Source organism: Myodes glareolus, chromosome 18 (assembly GCF_982192425.1).
Source record: "Myodes glareolus chromosome 18, mMyoGla1.1, whole genome shotgun sequence".
NCBI classification, from domain to species: domain Eukaryota; kingdom Metazoa; phylum Chordata; class Mammalia; order Rodentia; family Cricetidae; genus Myodes; species Myodes glareolus.
Window position 1 is genome coordinate 35,617,910 of NC_142043.1, and position 15,025 is coordinate 35,632,934.

Genomic DNA, 15,025 nt, shown 5'->3' on the forward strand with positions numbered 1-15,025 from the left:
CTTGTCAGCCTGAGTTGACAGAAAGGTTGACTCCATTCTAGTCCAAAGTCTTAGCCAGGAATGGGAGAAGCTGAGGTCTGGGTCCCAGTGCTATGGCTCTTCTCCCATATGAGCCATCTTTGTCTTGTCTTCCCAACCCCTCCAGGCCCGTGTCCACCCACAATGTATTCTCTGCATACCGTGCTGATGCCAACTGGCCTCAGTGGTCAGAGGAGCGCTTCCTGTGGAAGGCAATGTTCCCTGCTCCACAAGCTTTGGAGTCAGTGTTCTGTCCCCTGCTGTCCATACAGCCCGAGGCGATGGCATACTGTCGCAGAATGGGCAGGATCCACTGAAAGAAGCATCATTGGTTGGGTAGAAGGAAAGGAGCCAGAACTTCATCTCCCTTTCCTCTTGGTCAGGTGGCTTCCCTTTGAGGATATGATCAGTGAGGGGCTTCAGTTCCCTGACTGACAGCTAGCCACGTGGATGCTTGAGGTGTTTTGTGTGCCCATCTTTGCTCTGTTACCCAGAAGACAAGGTGGTTAGACTACATGATATATAGCATGAGTTCTGAATGTAAGGCTTATGGTCCCGTTAGCTCCCTTTGCTCTCAGAGTCCAGGCAGAAGGGTGTCTGCAGAAGGCAAGCTAAGAGTGCTTACATTTGCCTTAGAAAGAAAAGTGTAGCTCCTGAAATTGTTTTTTAAATGTAATTCGTATTGCATTAGTAGTGTGTGCATGTGTGAGTGTGTGAGTGTGTGAGTGTGTGTGTGTGTGTGTGTGATGACACACAATGCTTGTGTGGAAGACGACTTGAGGGAGTCGATTTTTATTTTCCACCATGTGGATCCTGGCAAATCAAATTTGGCAGCAAGCATTCTTTTCTGCTGTACCATCTTGCCGATCAATGAGAAACTTCCAAATGCAGAGATGGTAAGGACCAACTTGCTTACAACTTTTACTTGTGAGCAAAGACTTTGACACAACTCCTACCCAGCGACCAGGCTTTCTCAGTGATGCTTAGGGAGGAGATGTGCCTATGCAATCTCTTTAAGTAGGTGACAGTGGTGGGGCCCAATAATGGTTGGCAGCTGGCTTGGGCTCCCCTTTGTAACCCCTCTTAGAGCCTGCAGTCAACTATTTTTTTTTTACTTAAAACAAGTTATTGCTCCTAAATTGTTGTTATTATATTTTTTTTAACAGACGCTTAAATAAAATCGTCTGGCAAGCACTGTCCGAAGAGGAAAAAGAGAAGTAAGTCATTCCATTTCTGCCTCAGTTTCGAAATACCAGTGAAATTCATGTAACCGAAGTTAGCTATTTTAAAGCATGGGGTCCAGCGGTGTTTAGAGTGTGTACCCCCCAAATATTCATCACCCCAGGAAAAGACTTCTATGTACCCCTAAAGCAGGTATTTCCTGTCGCTCTCTTCTCCAGCCGCTGCTGACTCCAGTCTGTTTCTGTTTCTGTGAACCTCTCACATGATATATCACACACGTGACATTTCTGTTTCTGTCTTCTAGTACTTAATGGGAAAGTTTAATATTTTCAAAGCCCATGAAAGTTGTAGCATATATGCACATGTATACATATATGCACGCACTAAGGAAGTTCTCTTTTACCCACATATACGTGCACGTGCACACACACACACACACACACACACACACACACACACACCACTGGTTATCTACTCCCACTGATAAACCTTTCAGTTTCCACATTTTTTGACTGTCATGAAGAGCACCACTGTGCTCATGTGAGTGGACATTTCAGTATGAACACACTTTTATTTCTCTAGCATATATGGTGAGGAGTAGGTTTATCACACCATAATTCTTGCTTCGGTTTTTGAGAATGCTCCAGGCTTGCTGCCAGCAGCCACACTACTTCACAGTCCCACTGTCTTTGCACAAGCATTTCCGTTCTCACTTCCCTGTGTCCTCACCATTGGCCGCTGGATGGGCGTGATGGCGAGTACCCATAATCCTAGTGGTGGGGAGACTCACCTCAGCCTAGGCTACATAAAATTTTTGCCTCAAAAAACAAAACCAACAACAACAACAACAACAAAACAAACCACCGGGTATGATAATTACTTAAGTCCAGCTGTACAAACCGATAAATGGGTCCTTAGGCAGTTTGCCCCCCCCCCATCTAAGATGGCCATATTGCTAGCTGATGTAATTGAGGAACCTCTGTCATACAGCAACATGGCTTGCACAGTGCCCAGGCTTGTTTTCCATCCATTCCAAGGACTATTTCTAATTATAACTAATCTTGAAAAGTGGGACCTTTGAGGGCTGGAGAGGAGGACCCGGAGGCACGGCTGGCACTGTCTTCTGACGTCCGCGTCAACAGATGAGTCTCAGGAGCATTATTGGGAAACTGAGTACATTTTTCTTGTCTTCCTCTTATCTTTTCATTCCTGTTGCCTTCTTTCTGTGTTTCTCAGGTTGGATGCTATCAAGCCCCTGCAATACTTGGAAAACAAGGCAGTTTTAAACAAAGCCCTGGAGCGCCTGAATTGGCCCATTTCCTTGAAAGAGCTGTCGGTGCTAGAAAATGAGATCTTGGTTGGGAAAATGTACATCCAGCAGGCGATGGAGCTCCAGGAGGCTGCCAGGAAGAACTGCACAAACAAGACCCTGGAGGAGGTGGGTCCCCGGGTTCTCTGTACCCCACCCTCCCTGCTCTCACCATTACTGTCTCTGCCTGGGCCTCCTCTTTCTCCCACCCGCCACATACTGATTTTATAAGAGAGAAAAAGGAAATACTATTTGATTTTAACTTCTTAGTTTTAGAATAAGGCATCTTTAAGTTGAGGCAAAATTGAAAAGTAGCGTTTTGTCCTGATGAGATGCCCAGACTTTGATCCAAACCAGATAGAGTACTCACCTGAGTTTTTTTTTTAACTACTTAATCTTTATGCTGTCTTGGACAGTTTTTCACATTTCCTTCAACATTCATATTTTTATATCTAAGAGTATTAAAGCCCACTGGATCACTGTTAGATAGGAAGGGTATTTATGTTTTTAGTATTGAAAGCCCACAAAAATGGCATCAGTTTTCCCATTAAGAAAACAATCCTAAAAAGAGAGCAGCTCATCACCTCACTGTCCAGCTAGCGCCATTGCAAGGTTTCCTGTTGACCCTTCTTCCTCCTCAGATAAATCTTTTCTCTTTTCTTATACTTGGGGAGTCTTTAGTATTTTATAGTCTGCTTTGAACTTAGCATTATCTCATACAGTCTCTGTGTTTGCACGGACTCTTCAGACCGACGTCTTTGGTGGATATATACGGGATGTATTTAACTCTTCACTGAACTGACTCCTTCTGGTTTGTTGTTTTTTTGCCTTTTTTGGTTGTTTTGTTTTTGCCTCTTTCTCACGCTCTTGTGAATCCCATGGTGCATACAGTTATTTTGTGAGCATCCTGTCTTAGGAGTGGCATTTATGGACCACAGAACATGATCACTGGTGTTATTAAATACAGTGCTCCTTTCTGACTGCGTGCAGGTACTTGTAGATGTGGCCTAGTCCATCCAAAATCCCAGAGAGCTTCCATACAGCCACCAAACAAAGGTCTGAAAACCATGCCGGGACAACTGTCATGCAGGATTTCTTTGTTAATTTCAGTATCCATCAAATGAGGCAGGGTTTGCCTGGCTTTAATTCCCATAGCCACTATTTTAGATTCTTGCTTTTGCTTTGAATTATACTTATTCATGTGTATCTGCATGTGGGTTTCTACATGTGCATGTGGTACCCAACATGGATGCTGGGTACTGAACTCAGGTCCTCTGCCAAAGCAATATATACTCTCAGCTGCTGAACCATCTCTCCGGTCCCTTTGCTTTTATTGTTTTCTTTGTTCTTTTTTTTTAGCTCCACAAATTGTACTTTCCCCTTAATGTGAGAAACTGTACCTTTTACGCAGAAAAAAAAATGGTATCATGAAGCATTAGATGTTTATTCCTGTTTTTCAAAGAGACTTCCTCGGAAGCATTCACTGCATCCTGGTAAGGCTCCCTCTGGCTACCAGCATTTCTCTGTTGACTGCCGGGTGTCAAAGGATACCTAAGAATCCAGAGGACTGAACATGAACTCCCTACTTTTCCCTGAGAATATATTCTTTGTCTACTTCTTCCTTCGTTTACTACCTAAAATATTTATGAGCATCTCCAAAGAGCTAGGTGTGATGCCAGCTGTGTCTAGAACACACTAAGTCCTGCTCTCATTTGGATGGGGGAGAGAGAGAATTATTGAATCCCAATAATAGATTTTCTCATTCCAACCTCTTCATACGTATGTATAGTCTTCTTTTAGATTCTTTTAGCAAAGGGCAATGACTTGGAACAATGATTATAAGTTAGAGAAGAACAAACTTTCAATTCCTAAGACCCCTGAATTTAATGTGTCACAATAATGGTCCAAGTCCCTTCCCGTGGATCTATGAGAAATGTTCGTGTGTATTCTGAAGTTTGAGGTCACTCTCAAACTGCTTGGACCAGCTAGAGTGTGTGGTCGAGTTTGGAGACCTACGGCTTTTCCCTACCCTCTGCTGCAGTGGCGTTGTCATTCACCGTAACTGTCCCTTTGACTCTTGATTTGGGGGAAGCATCATGACTCTTCTGATAGTAAGGCAAAGAGATGAGCTATAAACACTATGACCAGGGAGTCTGGCCTTGCTCTTCACCTTCGGACTTCCCCTGACCATCCTTGGATGGCTGCAGATGAGAATGGATGGATAGATGGATGGATGGAGGACTGTAAGCTGAGAACTACCATCCTTACTGATCTGCAAACATCCTGAACACTCTGTGCTTGAGTACCTAATGATTTCCCCCGCGATCCATAATCCACCAGTTTTATGACGTCCCCAGAGGTAGATGCTTGGCTCCCTGACCATATAATGAGAAACCTTAAGTCTGAAGTGCTTAAAACTCCTCTCACCCAGCACCACCTTATTGCCATAATTTCAGATTTCACTCTCCCTTGCTAAGCCTGCAGCCCCAAAGCTGGGCTGTGAAGGGCATGGGGAAGCGATCACTGATTTTCTGTGGGCTCCGTGGGAGCCTGGTCTAGGAAAACTCAGATGCACAGTTCTGAGCATTTTCCTAAGATGCAGATTGTTCCCATAGCAAATCCCACAGAATCCACAGCTAGAAAGATCCAAAGCTCTCTTTATCCCCGTGGCCTTGACCACCTGGGGTGATTCGACAGCGTGAAATCTTTTTAAAGCTCTGAGAACCTGTCATCAACACTCCCGGCAAAGCCTCGGGGATGTAGCCACCCAGCTGGCGACATGTGTTTGCTTCTCAAAGGCATGGCGAATGCGGAATCTGGAGCCCATGGATTTTATGAATGATGAATTTGGTGTGCTACTTTAGGAAAACTTTTCCAGGGTAGAGTGTTAGGAAAACTCACAAAGAAAAGAGGTGTGAGTGAATTGGTAAAGTGCCACTGGGGGGGAGACCCTCTGAACCTAGGACCCTATGCCAGGTGGTGACTTGAACACTGTGTGTCAGAGGAATGCTGGGTATGGGGACCTAGAAGAAAACATCTTTGAATTGTATAAAGTGAAGTCAGAATCTGTATAGCATCTTTGTTTCCAGATAGTAACTGTACCAGTTGTTTGTCGTGCATTACAACCCATTTTGTCTACAGTTTTCAGATTCCCTCTTAAAGAGGATAAGGGGCATCACAGCTTAGCCCTGCTTGTGAGCCTCTGTCGTGCCACCGTGAAAACATCTGTCTGCTATGCTAACATCTGGATCTAATGGAACAGTGGTTCCCTAGCACTGTGAACATTCTCTGATAGTATACGACCTCTCATGTGAAGACGGGAGGACACAAGTCTGGGCTATGCAATAATGGTATCGTCAGCTGAAAAAGAATTGCATGTGAAAACCAGCCACATTATCCCCGGACAGCAGTGCAGTGCCGGGCTAGGATCTGGAACTTGCATAGGTGTGATGGCCTAAATGAGCAAAACTCTCAGACGGACAGACGGAGGGGTGGAAGGGTGGGCGAGAGAGGATAACAGAGAGCACACGCGGCCAGCCCTGGAGTGACCACAGAAGCTAGAGTTCTTAGCAGAGTGCGCGGCCCAGGAACTTCGGTCACTGGAGGAAATCAAAGGAAGGAGAACACACACAAAAACGTGTGTGCGCACACACACATGTGCATACACACACCGCAAATGCCATTGACTCAAAGAAACCCTCTGACTGGTATCTTGTTCCGGAGTAAGATGTCAACTTTGAGGATCCCTAAGGTGGCAAAAGCCACATCCCTGTTGTCACTTTCCACTGCAGCTAAAGGCTTCCCCCTCACTGAAGATTCTTACTGGATGGATCCTAGTGCTCTCCCGCCGCCAAGGCGCTCTTTGTGCTCTGGCATAGATGCCGCCCAAGCACCATAAACAGGTCTGGGAATGGTTTTTACCCACTTATCCGGAATACAAGAACTGAGTGGAAAGCATGTCAGTGGAACCCAGGCAGGGAACAAAGCAATCCATTTAGTCAGTCCACACAGAAGAGCATCCGGGCAAGGTCTGTATTCAGGTGAGGGACGTCGGAGTCAGCCACAGGAAAGAATGGGAAACCTAGAGCCCGACAACAGCAAGGGATGGTGGAAACCACAGAAACCAACAACAGGGAGACTGCTGCCCTGAATTTTCTCTCCTTTTCCTTTCTGTTCCCAGTCAGTACCTCCCGTAGTCTGCTGTTCCAGAACCAGTAAGAGAAGCAGGGTCTGGTCCCTGGTGAGCTGTGTCTGGGGATACAGAGCAGGGCCCTCAGAGAAGAGCAGAGAGTGTATGTAGGGGATGAGTGGGTGGAAGGAGAATCGCCCAGAGACACAGATGTCTTGAGAGGTTTTCCTAAAGACCTAGAGTTTATTTGTACACCATGGAGTTACATGAGAAACATACATCAAACAGGAAACTGGTGTTGGGCCACATGCCAGGCAGTGACACAAAAGGAGCATCGGTGACATCCACGTGGCAGGTCCCCAAGCGTCAGTGACTTCCGGCACTTGGTAGTTAAGACATTGGGGGTTTTCCTTCTGTGATTTTTCCCCTTGAGAAGCAAACAGGTATGGTGATTTTTCATGATAGCCCTTGAAGTTGCTAAGAACAGTGGACTGGAGGCCTTGCCTTCAGAGATTGTCTCCTCCAGAGCCCAGAGCTGTCTTCGGTGTTGAGGGGATGGCCAGTCTTCTTCTTCTTTAGGGCTTCATCCCTATAACATTTTCCTAAGCATCATAGTAGCTGTTCACAAAGTGTCGCTGACTGGGATGTGTAAAAGACCAGACAATCCCTGTGTATGATCTGCCCAGAATCCCACCCCAGGAGGGAAGTAGAAGCTGCAGGGAGGTTTGGGGAACCTTCGTTTCTCATGCTGTTTTTCTCAAGGTACCCCCTTCCCGAGGAGGAGAGAAGACAGCTCTTTTAGAGAAGCCACCCCACCTCCCTCTGGTTTTGAAAAGCCAAGTTAAGTACCCACAACTACTGAAAGGGGTGGGGACCAAAGTCCCTCTTCAGCAGGATGGCAAACTTGCTATTTGGAGACAACCTTTGCCAAAAGACTTGACCTCCTCTCCAGGACTAAGAAAACCCTGCTCAGAGCACATTTCTTTGACACACTATCTACCTTCTGGTAAAACTACAAGTTTACAAAGAGAGAAATCATGCTGAGATGAACACACCATGGACACCATCAGTGGACTCCTGGAGCTGGTAGAGAGTTTACCCCCTCTTCTCCTACATTTTTCTCTACATTTTTTCTCTCATTCTCTCTTTGGAGTCCATTTTTAAAAGAGTAAAGACCTTGGATGTCTTTAGGGTTGGAGGACATCTGCATGGGGGGAGAGGAGGGAGGCAGAGAACACGTCACGTCACACTGGCTCTGTCCTATTCACCAAGCCTCTGGATGGAGTAATATTATTCATAAAGGCAGTTTGCAAAATTTCTGGTCTCATAATTGGGACCCCTAGAGAGAAAGGTCAGAGCACGCTGGCCTGCCATGCTTTATCTTAATGACAGTAGTCACAGACCGCCTTGACCAAAGGACAAGGCAGGGGTTACTAAGCAAACCAGTGGTGCTGCTAAAGTGATTTTGGGGTTCTGTGTGGTGGAGTTCGGTGATTCCAGAGAGCAGAAACATTTAGGGATAGTTCTTTTGCATAATTTTAAAGTGGAGATTAGTAGTGAACTGTAGGTATGCGGCTACAGCTGCTGCAGAAGCGCGCTGTTACTGAATGGGAAAGTGAAAAGCACCGAATATCGAGGAACCATGCTGCTCCTAACAATTTAATCCCAAGAACATGAACTGGAAAGGAGCCATGGCATGGCAGAAGGGTCACATCTCTTGGGATCCTGGCATACATCACCTGGTGACCAAATCTGGAAAAATAAGTCAATGAATTCTCTGGATTTTGAAGGCAAGGCTGAAGCTTTTCCCCGTGGCCGCTGCTCTTCTGACTTCCTCTGCGGACCCTGTTGGCACTCTTCTTCGGGGCCCAAGCTTCAGCTTAGAGATGTGTCGGCCAGTATTTTCTGCTCTCTGTTTCTTCCAATGTTTGCATCCTGTGGATGCCTTTGTAGAAGTCAGTGTTTGGTTTGTATTTTGAGCATGTACCTAGGTGAGCTAAGGCAAGAAAGGGATAGGCTAAGGTGTTCTTTGTCGTGGACCATGCAGCATCTCTAAAGCCGTCAGCACAGTTCAAAAACATCGGCTATCAAATTTTGGGGAAAAGTTGTCAAAATTCTGGCTGCAGGAACAGCTTGTCTAACAGCCCTGATGATCTGTCTTCCTACCCTGGGATGCCCATGTTTTGCTTGTGAGGCACAAATTGTTGTATTGATGCAGGCCCTGGAGATGTGCTTTTCCTTGATGACTCAGCTTTGTGAGTCTCGTCCGTCATGCTGAGGTACGAAAATACCCCTGAGGAAGCCATGTGAGTGCCCTTTCCATAAAATTAGATGCTGTGGACTCGACTAGAAAGAAACTCTTGCCAATGGCAGGAGCAGTTGAAAAGCTTAACAGTAAATGGGACTCACTGGCACTTCAGTGTTAGTCATGTCTCTGAACGGTTTGAAGGGAACAATACTTTCAGCCATTTAGAAAGACCTTTGTGGCATTTAAAATGAAAGCCAGCACTCTCTCCACTGTGGCCCGCCCATTGTTGCCACCCGTGTGGAGGAAGATCTCCACAGAGTTAAAGGCTGATGCACATCAGATGAACTGACAAGGGAAGAATTACAATGGGGGAAAAAAAGAGAAAAGAACTTGGTATTTTAGGCAAGCTGATTTCATAGATCTGTACCATGAACCCATTTTAAAAACACAAAAGAAAAATGAATCCATGGCCTTCTGGTTGGAACATTAAGAGCTTGGGATCCAAAGGTAAAAAGAATCGAGTTAAATGAATGTTGATAGTCTAACTGTGAGCCTGAAGAAAGGACTTCAGACATGGGTTCTAATGAGCAACTTGCCACAACAGCCTCTCTGGAACTGCTGTGCGCATGTGGCTTTTGGAATAGCACGCTGTGGTCTGTTCGGAGGCAGGCAGACTTCCTGGCAGCCAACTTGGTCTTGGATGTGAACACGGGTGTCAAGAAGCACAGAGATTGTAAACTTTATATCAATGTGGAGTTTTTTTTTTTTTTAAGCCGTCACTGATTTGACTCGATATGTTCCAGTCTCTCAATTTTCCCAATGACTGGAATATTCTACAAGGACACTTTCAGTGAATTTTGCCTGCAAGATGCTTTGGCTGAGAAAATCTGCAGAATTCATGTTCTTAGTTCCGGCACTGAAAATATGAGCAACACATTGGTATCTGTGTCCTGGTACACATGAGGCTTAGCTGTCTCCTAGAGTGCAGAAGCAGATCTTTCCAGACAGAAACAGAAAGCTAAAGGACGGCTGAGAGCATGTGGTTTTCTAGGAAGGTCAAGAGATGCTGCCCATCATTCAACCAGGCAGACAGCACGCAGGGATGTGGTGTCTGTTTCCTGGTCCAGACTCATCCTCCAGAGGCCATTTGTAGTCAGGAGAAGGTTATTATGAACTTCCTATGAGGGCTTAGATTCTGTATGAAAGCCCAGAAATAAGGAGGTAGCATCCACCATTGATGCTCTCTATCCATTCAAACCATCCAGGGTTGCTGGGCATTCTCTGTAGTAGACGGGTTAAATCAGTGAGTGTACAGGTTCCAAAGAAAGGGTGTGGGGGCATACAAACCCTGGCTAGATGGGACTGTCAAACAAGCAGTATACATTGTACATTTCAGACCACGCTTTTGGAAACACTCATCTAAGGAATAGATTATATCCTGAAGGCCCCTTAACCCTTAGTTCACTGATTGGCCACTTCTGAAGATCCATGTCCGAGTTTTTAATCTCTGAAGAAGCAGACCATGTGTCTATTCCTTTTAATAAAGGTGTCAGCAGACAGATGGCAATGACAGATGACAGATGATGACATAGGACCCACTTGCATGGGTCGCTGAGGAGAGGAACCACGTAACTAACAGAAAGAACCCAAACTGTACTGAATGTGAGTCATGACTCAGGAATGGCCTGAAGTTATTTATATGTTTACGGTTATCTCCATCACGAATTAGAGACCTCCCAAAGCGAGAGCCTGCAGATGAACTCATAAAGCACCGTGCTGCATACTTTCTTTGTGATAAAATCATAGCATAGCAAATTCATAGCTACAGTTTGACGGCTGGCACAGCACCAAAGACAGCCTCAAAATGCCAGTGGAAACTACCCCTGATTAGCAGTCTGTATCATGAGGAAGGGGGCATCTGACAGTTTGTAAAGAGAAGAACCTGCAAGATGCCTTTGATGGGCACTGTAACAATGACTGAGTTGATGACAAAGAAAAAAGTAAAGAACATCCCAGGTAGACGGCCCCAGCTTGTGCAGCATAGGAGGTGGGAAAGAGCTGTTTCATTCACATTTCGCTCTAAAAGCAGATTCAGGGTGGAGGATGTGGCTTGGTATAGACCCGGAAACTTCTGTGCACATTCCATCGCCTGGCCCACTATGTGCAACTAGAGTTAGAGAGAGCAAGCCAGAAACAAATGGCTACCTGTTTTTACTCACCCCTCCCCCAAAAAGCAGATGTGTTGGGCGTATAATTTACACATCATAAAATTTATCTATTTCACCTCAGTGGTTTTCAACAAACCTGACCCAGTTGTTCTTCCAGTTGCCTCTGTTGCCGTGCTAAAATACCCCAACGACGAGCAGTTTTGGGGGAGAAATGCTTAATTTCAGTTCACAGTCCCAGCTTACAAACCAGCATTGCAAGGGAGTCACAGGGGCAGGGACTCCAGACAGCTAGAACTCCAGGCTCACGTCACATCCACAGTCAAGGGCAGAGAGAAACGAATGCATTCATGGTCACTTGCTTGTTTGCCTGCTGCTCAGCTCTCTCCTCCTCCTCTTACACAGTTCAGGAGCCAATGCCTAGGGAATGGTGCTGCCCACAGTGGGCTGGGTCTTCCCAAAGCAACTACCTCAATCCACCATGACAACCCCACTCACTGACACATATATGCCCACAGTCAACCCATTGTGGAGGGTTTCGCTGACTGAGACTCTTCCCAGGTTCCAGGTTAGTCATGTTGATAAAGCCAGTCTATCACAGTTGCTAGCCATCATCATAAAATCTGATCACACCTTCAGCTCCAGGTGGCCACTAATCAACTTCTAGCTCTATAAATTAGCTTGCTCTGTGTGTTTCATATGTAAGTGGCTTACAAAATCTTACTGTATACCACATTGTATTTATCCCCTTTCCAGTTAGTAGACACTTGATTGCTTTTTCATCCTCATAAATAATGCTGATATCATACTTGCTTGTATGTCTTTACATGGTTATAAGATTCCATTTATCTTAGTGAGGTGCCTGTTTACCAGTCAAATGGTAAATTTGTTGTTTAAGAAAGAATCAATTTTCCTTTCAAATAAAAAATTAATTGACCATAATTATTAACATATTAATGAACTCTTAATGCTGTCCCATATGACCTTCTATATGTTAATATGATACTTTCTTCATTATTGTAGGTTAAAGTAAGTTTTGAAAAAGAAAAGTAGAAAGCATCCAAATTGTTCCTTTTCAAAACTGTTTTGATTTGGGCTGGGGAGATATCTTGGTGGTTAAGAGCTTGTACTACCCTTGCAAAGGTCCTGAATTCAGTTTCTAGCACCCATGACTGCCTGTCATGGATCTGATGCCATCTTCTGGCCTCTGTGGGTACCTGCACCCACATGCACATCGTGGACATAGACATATAATTAAAATTAAAAGTTTCTCTTGGACGTTTGTAAGATAATATTACTAGTTTCTTCATGTAGTAGACATAGTCAAGACATTCACACCAACTTTAACTCATATGACACCATTTGAAAATAAGAAAATTGTCTTTTCCTGTGTTCTTTTTGAAATTCCCTGAATGTGACCTGAATAAAGGCTATCGCTGAGTTGGGCCAGAAAGGATTATTTGACTCAGAAGATAGACACTGCTCCTTCTTAAACACTATTTTCTCTCTGTCTTTTGTTAGTCAGGTATACTGATCTTTCCTTTAATAGGACAGTTCTATTATTAAGTAGATATAATGTTTGTCTGTGTATTCTATTTTATCTCTAAAATTTCCATATATATCATATAGAATAACAGTTTATATGTTTCTGCTGTTTATAAAACAATTGTCATTTAAGACAACTGGGCTATGGTTACAATTGCTGGTTTTTAGTTTTATCAATCTTTTTAACACCTAGGTATCTCAATATTGTAACCTATTGGCTACCTTTTACCTGAAGAATTGCTCATAGTTTATTGTTTACTTGTGTTACTCTGTATGTTACATTTTTATTGTATAATGGACATTTTGAATATTGGCATTCAAGATTTTGTTTTTAAATTCTTTGTTGAAGGATGAGCATTTTTAATAAAACTTGGTTGCATTTTTCTTCTACAGGCACGTCCTTCTTCTCCTCTGAGCCTTTAGCAGGGGTCCCCACGTCAGCTCAGTTTCAGAAGGCCGATGTCCACTCTGTATTGCCCTCACTCACATCGCTTGAGGCTTAGCTGGGGCTCTGGGTCGTGGGCAGTGGTTTGCATTTCAGTTTAGTTCTCAGAGCACTTGCTGCATTTCTCCTTTCTGCACGTGTGCACTTCCTGGGTGAGCCCAAGTTCCTCTCTGAAACTGACTGCCCCATTTTTAATCTTACCATAATACTTCAAATGGCAACAGCTGACCTAGTGTCGAGGGGATGCTGGTGATAATGGTCCTCCACTTTCCATGCCAGTCTCACGCCTCAGAAGCAGCATCCTGGGGAGGTTGGCTTTCAGTTCTTCGGTTCACACTTGATTGATCCTCTAAGTCACTATTCTTCATAGTTAAACAATAGGTCCCATCCCACTCAATGACAATGTCTTTCGTCATTCATTCCCTTCTTCTACTTGTGTTTTGTGATATTCAACATGCTGAAGCCTATATCTGGGTATGCCATTTTCTTCAGTTCCTGTGTCACATGGCGGGCCCCTCCGTACTAGGACTTTGTCTCTCGGCTTTCAATTCCATCTTCCAAGAGCAGCTTTTAGAACACTGTTGGCGGGTGTGCTTCCAAAGAGTCATTGGAAAAATTCTAAGAATCCACAAGGTAGCACCTACATTGCTATAATTATATTGTCCAAAATCAGGATAAACCATAGGTTAAGAGCTCATGGCCTCTTTGAAGGTCTTAAAGTCAGACAATCAAAGATTGCTAATAATATCAAGAGAAAATGATTTCCTTAACTCTTGCCCCTTGGTGCGTAAGGTTGTGCTATACTTTTGTCTGTATTTAAATGATTTTTGTATGCTTTAGGTTTACATGTGTGTGTGTATCCCTATCTGTATGTATTTTCAGGATTCCTATGTCTTTACCCTCCACCCCCCATGATTTCCTGCTGGTCTGACTGCACACAGCTATTCCCTGGAGATTTCTTTCCTGCTCTTGGACTGAATCCTGCCTCCTAGAGTTTCTTGTTGCTCTTACTTGCTTTGCTCCTTCTTTTTGCTGGAGAACATTTCCAAGCTTCCTAAGCCAGGATGAACTGGAGGGAGATGCTTCCACTTAGGGAGATGATTTTATGTTTAAGTTGCCCTTTGATTTGACTCATGGTTTACTGGTGTTTAGAATCCTAGATTGGGGTTTTCTTCCAGAACTTGGAAAAGGGTGGCCCGTTGCCTTCTAGTGGGATGGTTTTCCCAGCAAGGGAAGTGAGGGCTTGGATGATGCAGTCCATAGCCCATGCATTTTTTTTTCTGTGAGGTTGAGTTTCTAAGGGTTTGTCGTTGCCATGGAGGGGTGGGGTAGGCCTCTGTGTTTCTGTAAGCCCCTATGTTTTCACACTTGCCTCTCAGAGATGTTGACTGTGGTTGACTTCTATGTTGAAAGCACAATCTCCTCATAGCTCTGAGAAGGCAGCAGCTTGAGCCATGGTTCTCAAGTAGTCTGCATCCAGCCATGATGCCATCTAGAATCTTAGGGATTCTAGGTGTATGTACAGTTTTTGAAAAGTTTCCCTTTTCTTCAATTAGTTGTTCAATTCTTTTACTCTAAACTAAATTATATATATATATCTTATTATATGTTATATATAATTAGTATACATATAATTATATATTTGTAACATAGATAACATTTACAATATATAATTATATATGATATGTATATGATATAACACATAACATTTGCATTTATATACTATATAATTATATATGATATGTAATTATATATAACATATAATAAAATACATATAATTAGTTTAGAGTGAAGAAATTGGATAACTAATTGAAGAAAAGAGAAACTATATATATTACATAAATTATATAAAATATGTCCACATCATTATATATATGTATGATTACATAATATATAATTATATAAAATATATAAATAAATAAATTTTAGTTTAGAGTGAAATACTAATAAGAGAGAGAGAGAGCGAGACACAGAAAGAGAGAGC

At 43.7% G+C, this 15,025-nt stretch overlaps 1 protein-coding gene across 8 annotated transcripts in view; it reads left to right on the forward strand.

Annotated features, from left to right (window-relative positions):
• The window catches only part of Vwa3b (von Willebrand factor A domain containing 3B), a 189,668-nt gene that overhangs the window by 156,941 nt on the left and 17,702 nt on the right, over positions 1–15,025 (forward strand). For all 8 annotated transcript variants that reach the window (XR_015735457.1, XM_087898072.1, XM_087898074.1 and 5 more), the window contains 2 exons: positions 1,185–1,235; positions 2,437–2,638. Coding sequence is in view for 7 of the 8 variants with exons in the window: in XM_087898072.1 (XP_087754198.1) it covers positions 1,185–1,235; positions 2,437–2,638 (253 nt within the window). In the remaining variant the exon portion in view is untranslated. The remainder of the gene's footprint in view (positions 1–1,184; positions 1,236–2,436; positions 2,639–15,025) is intronic.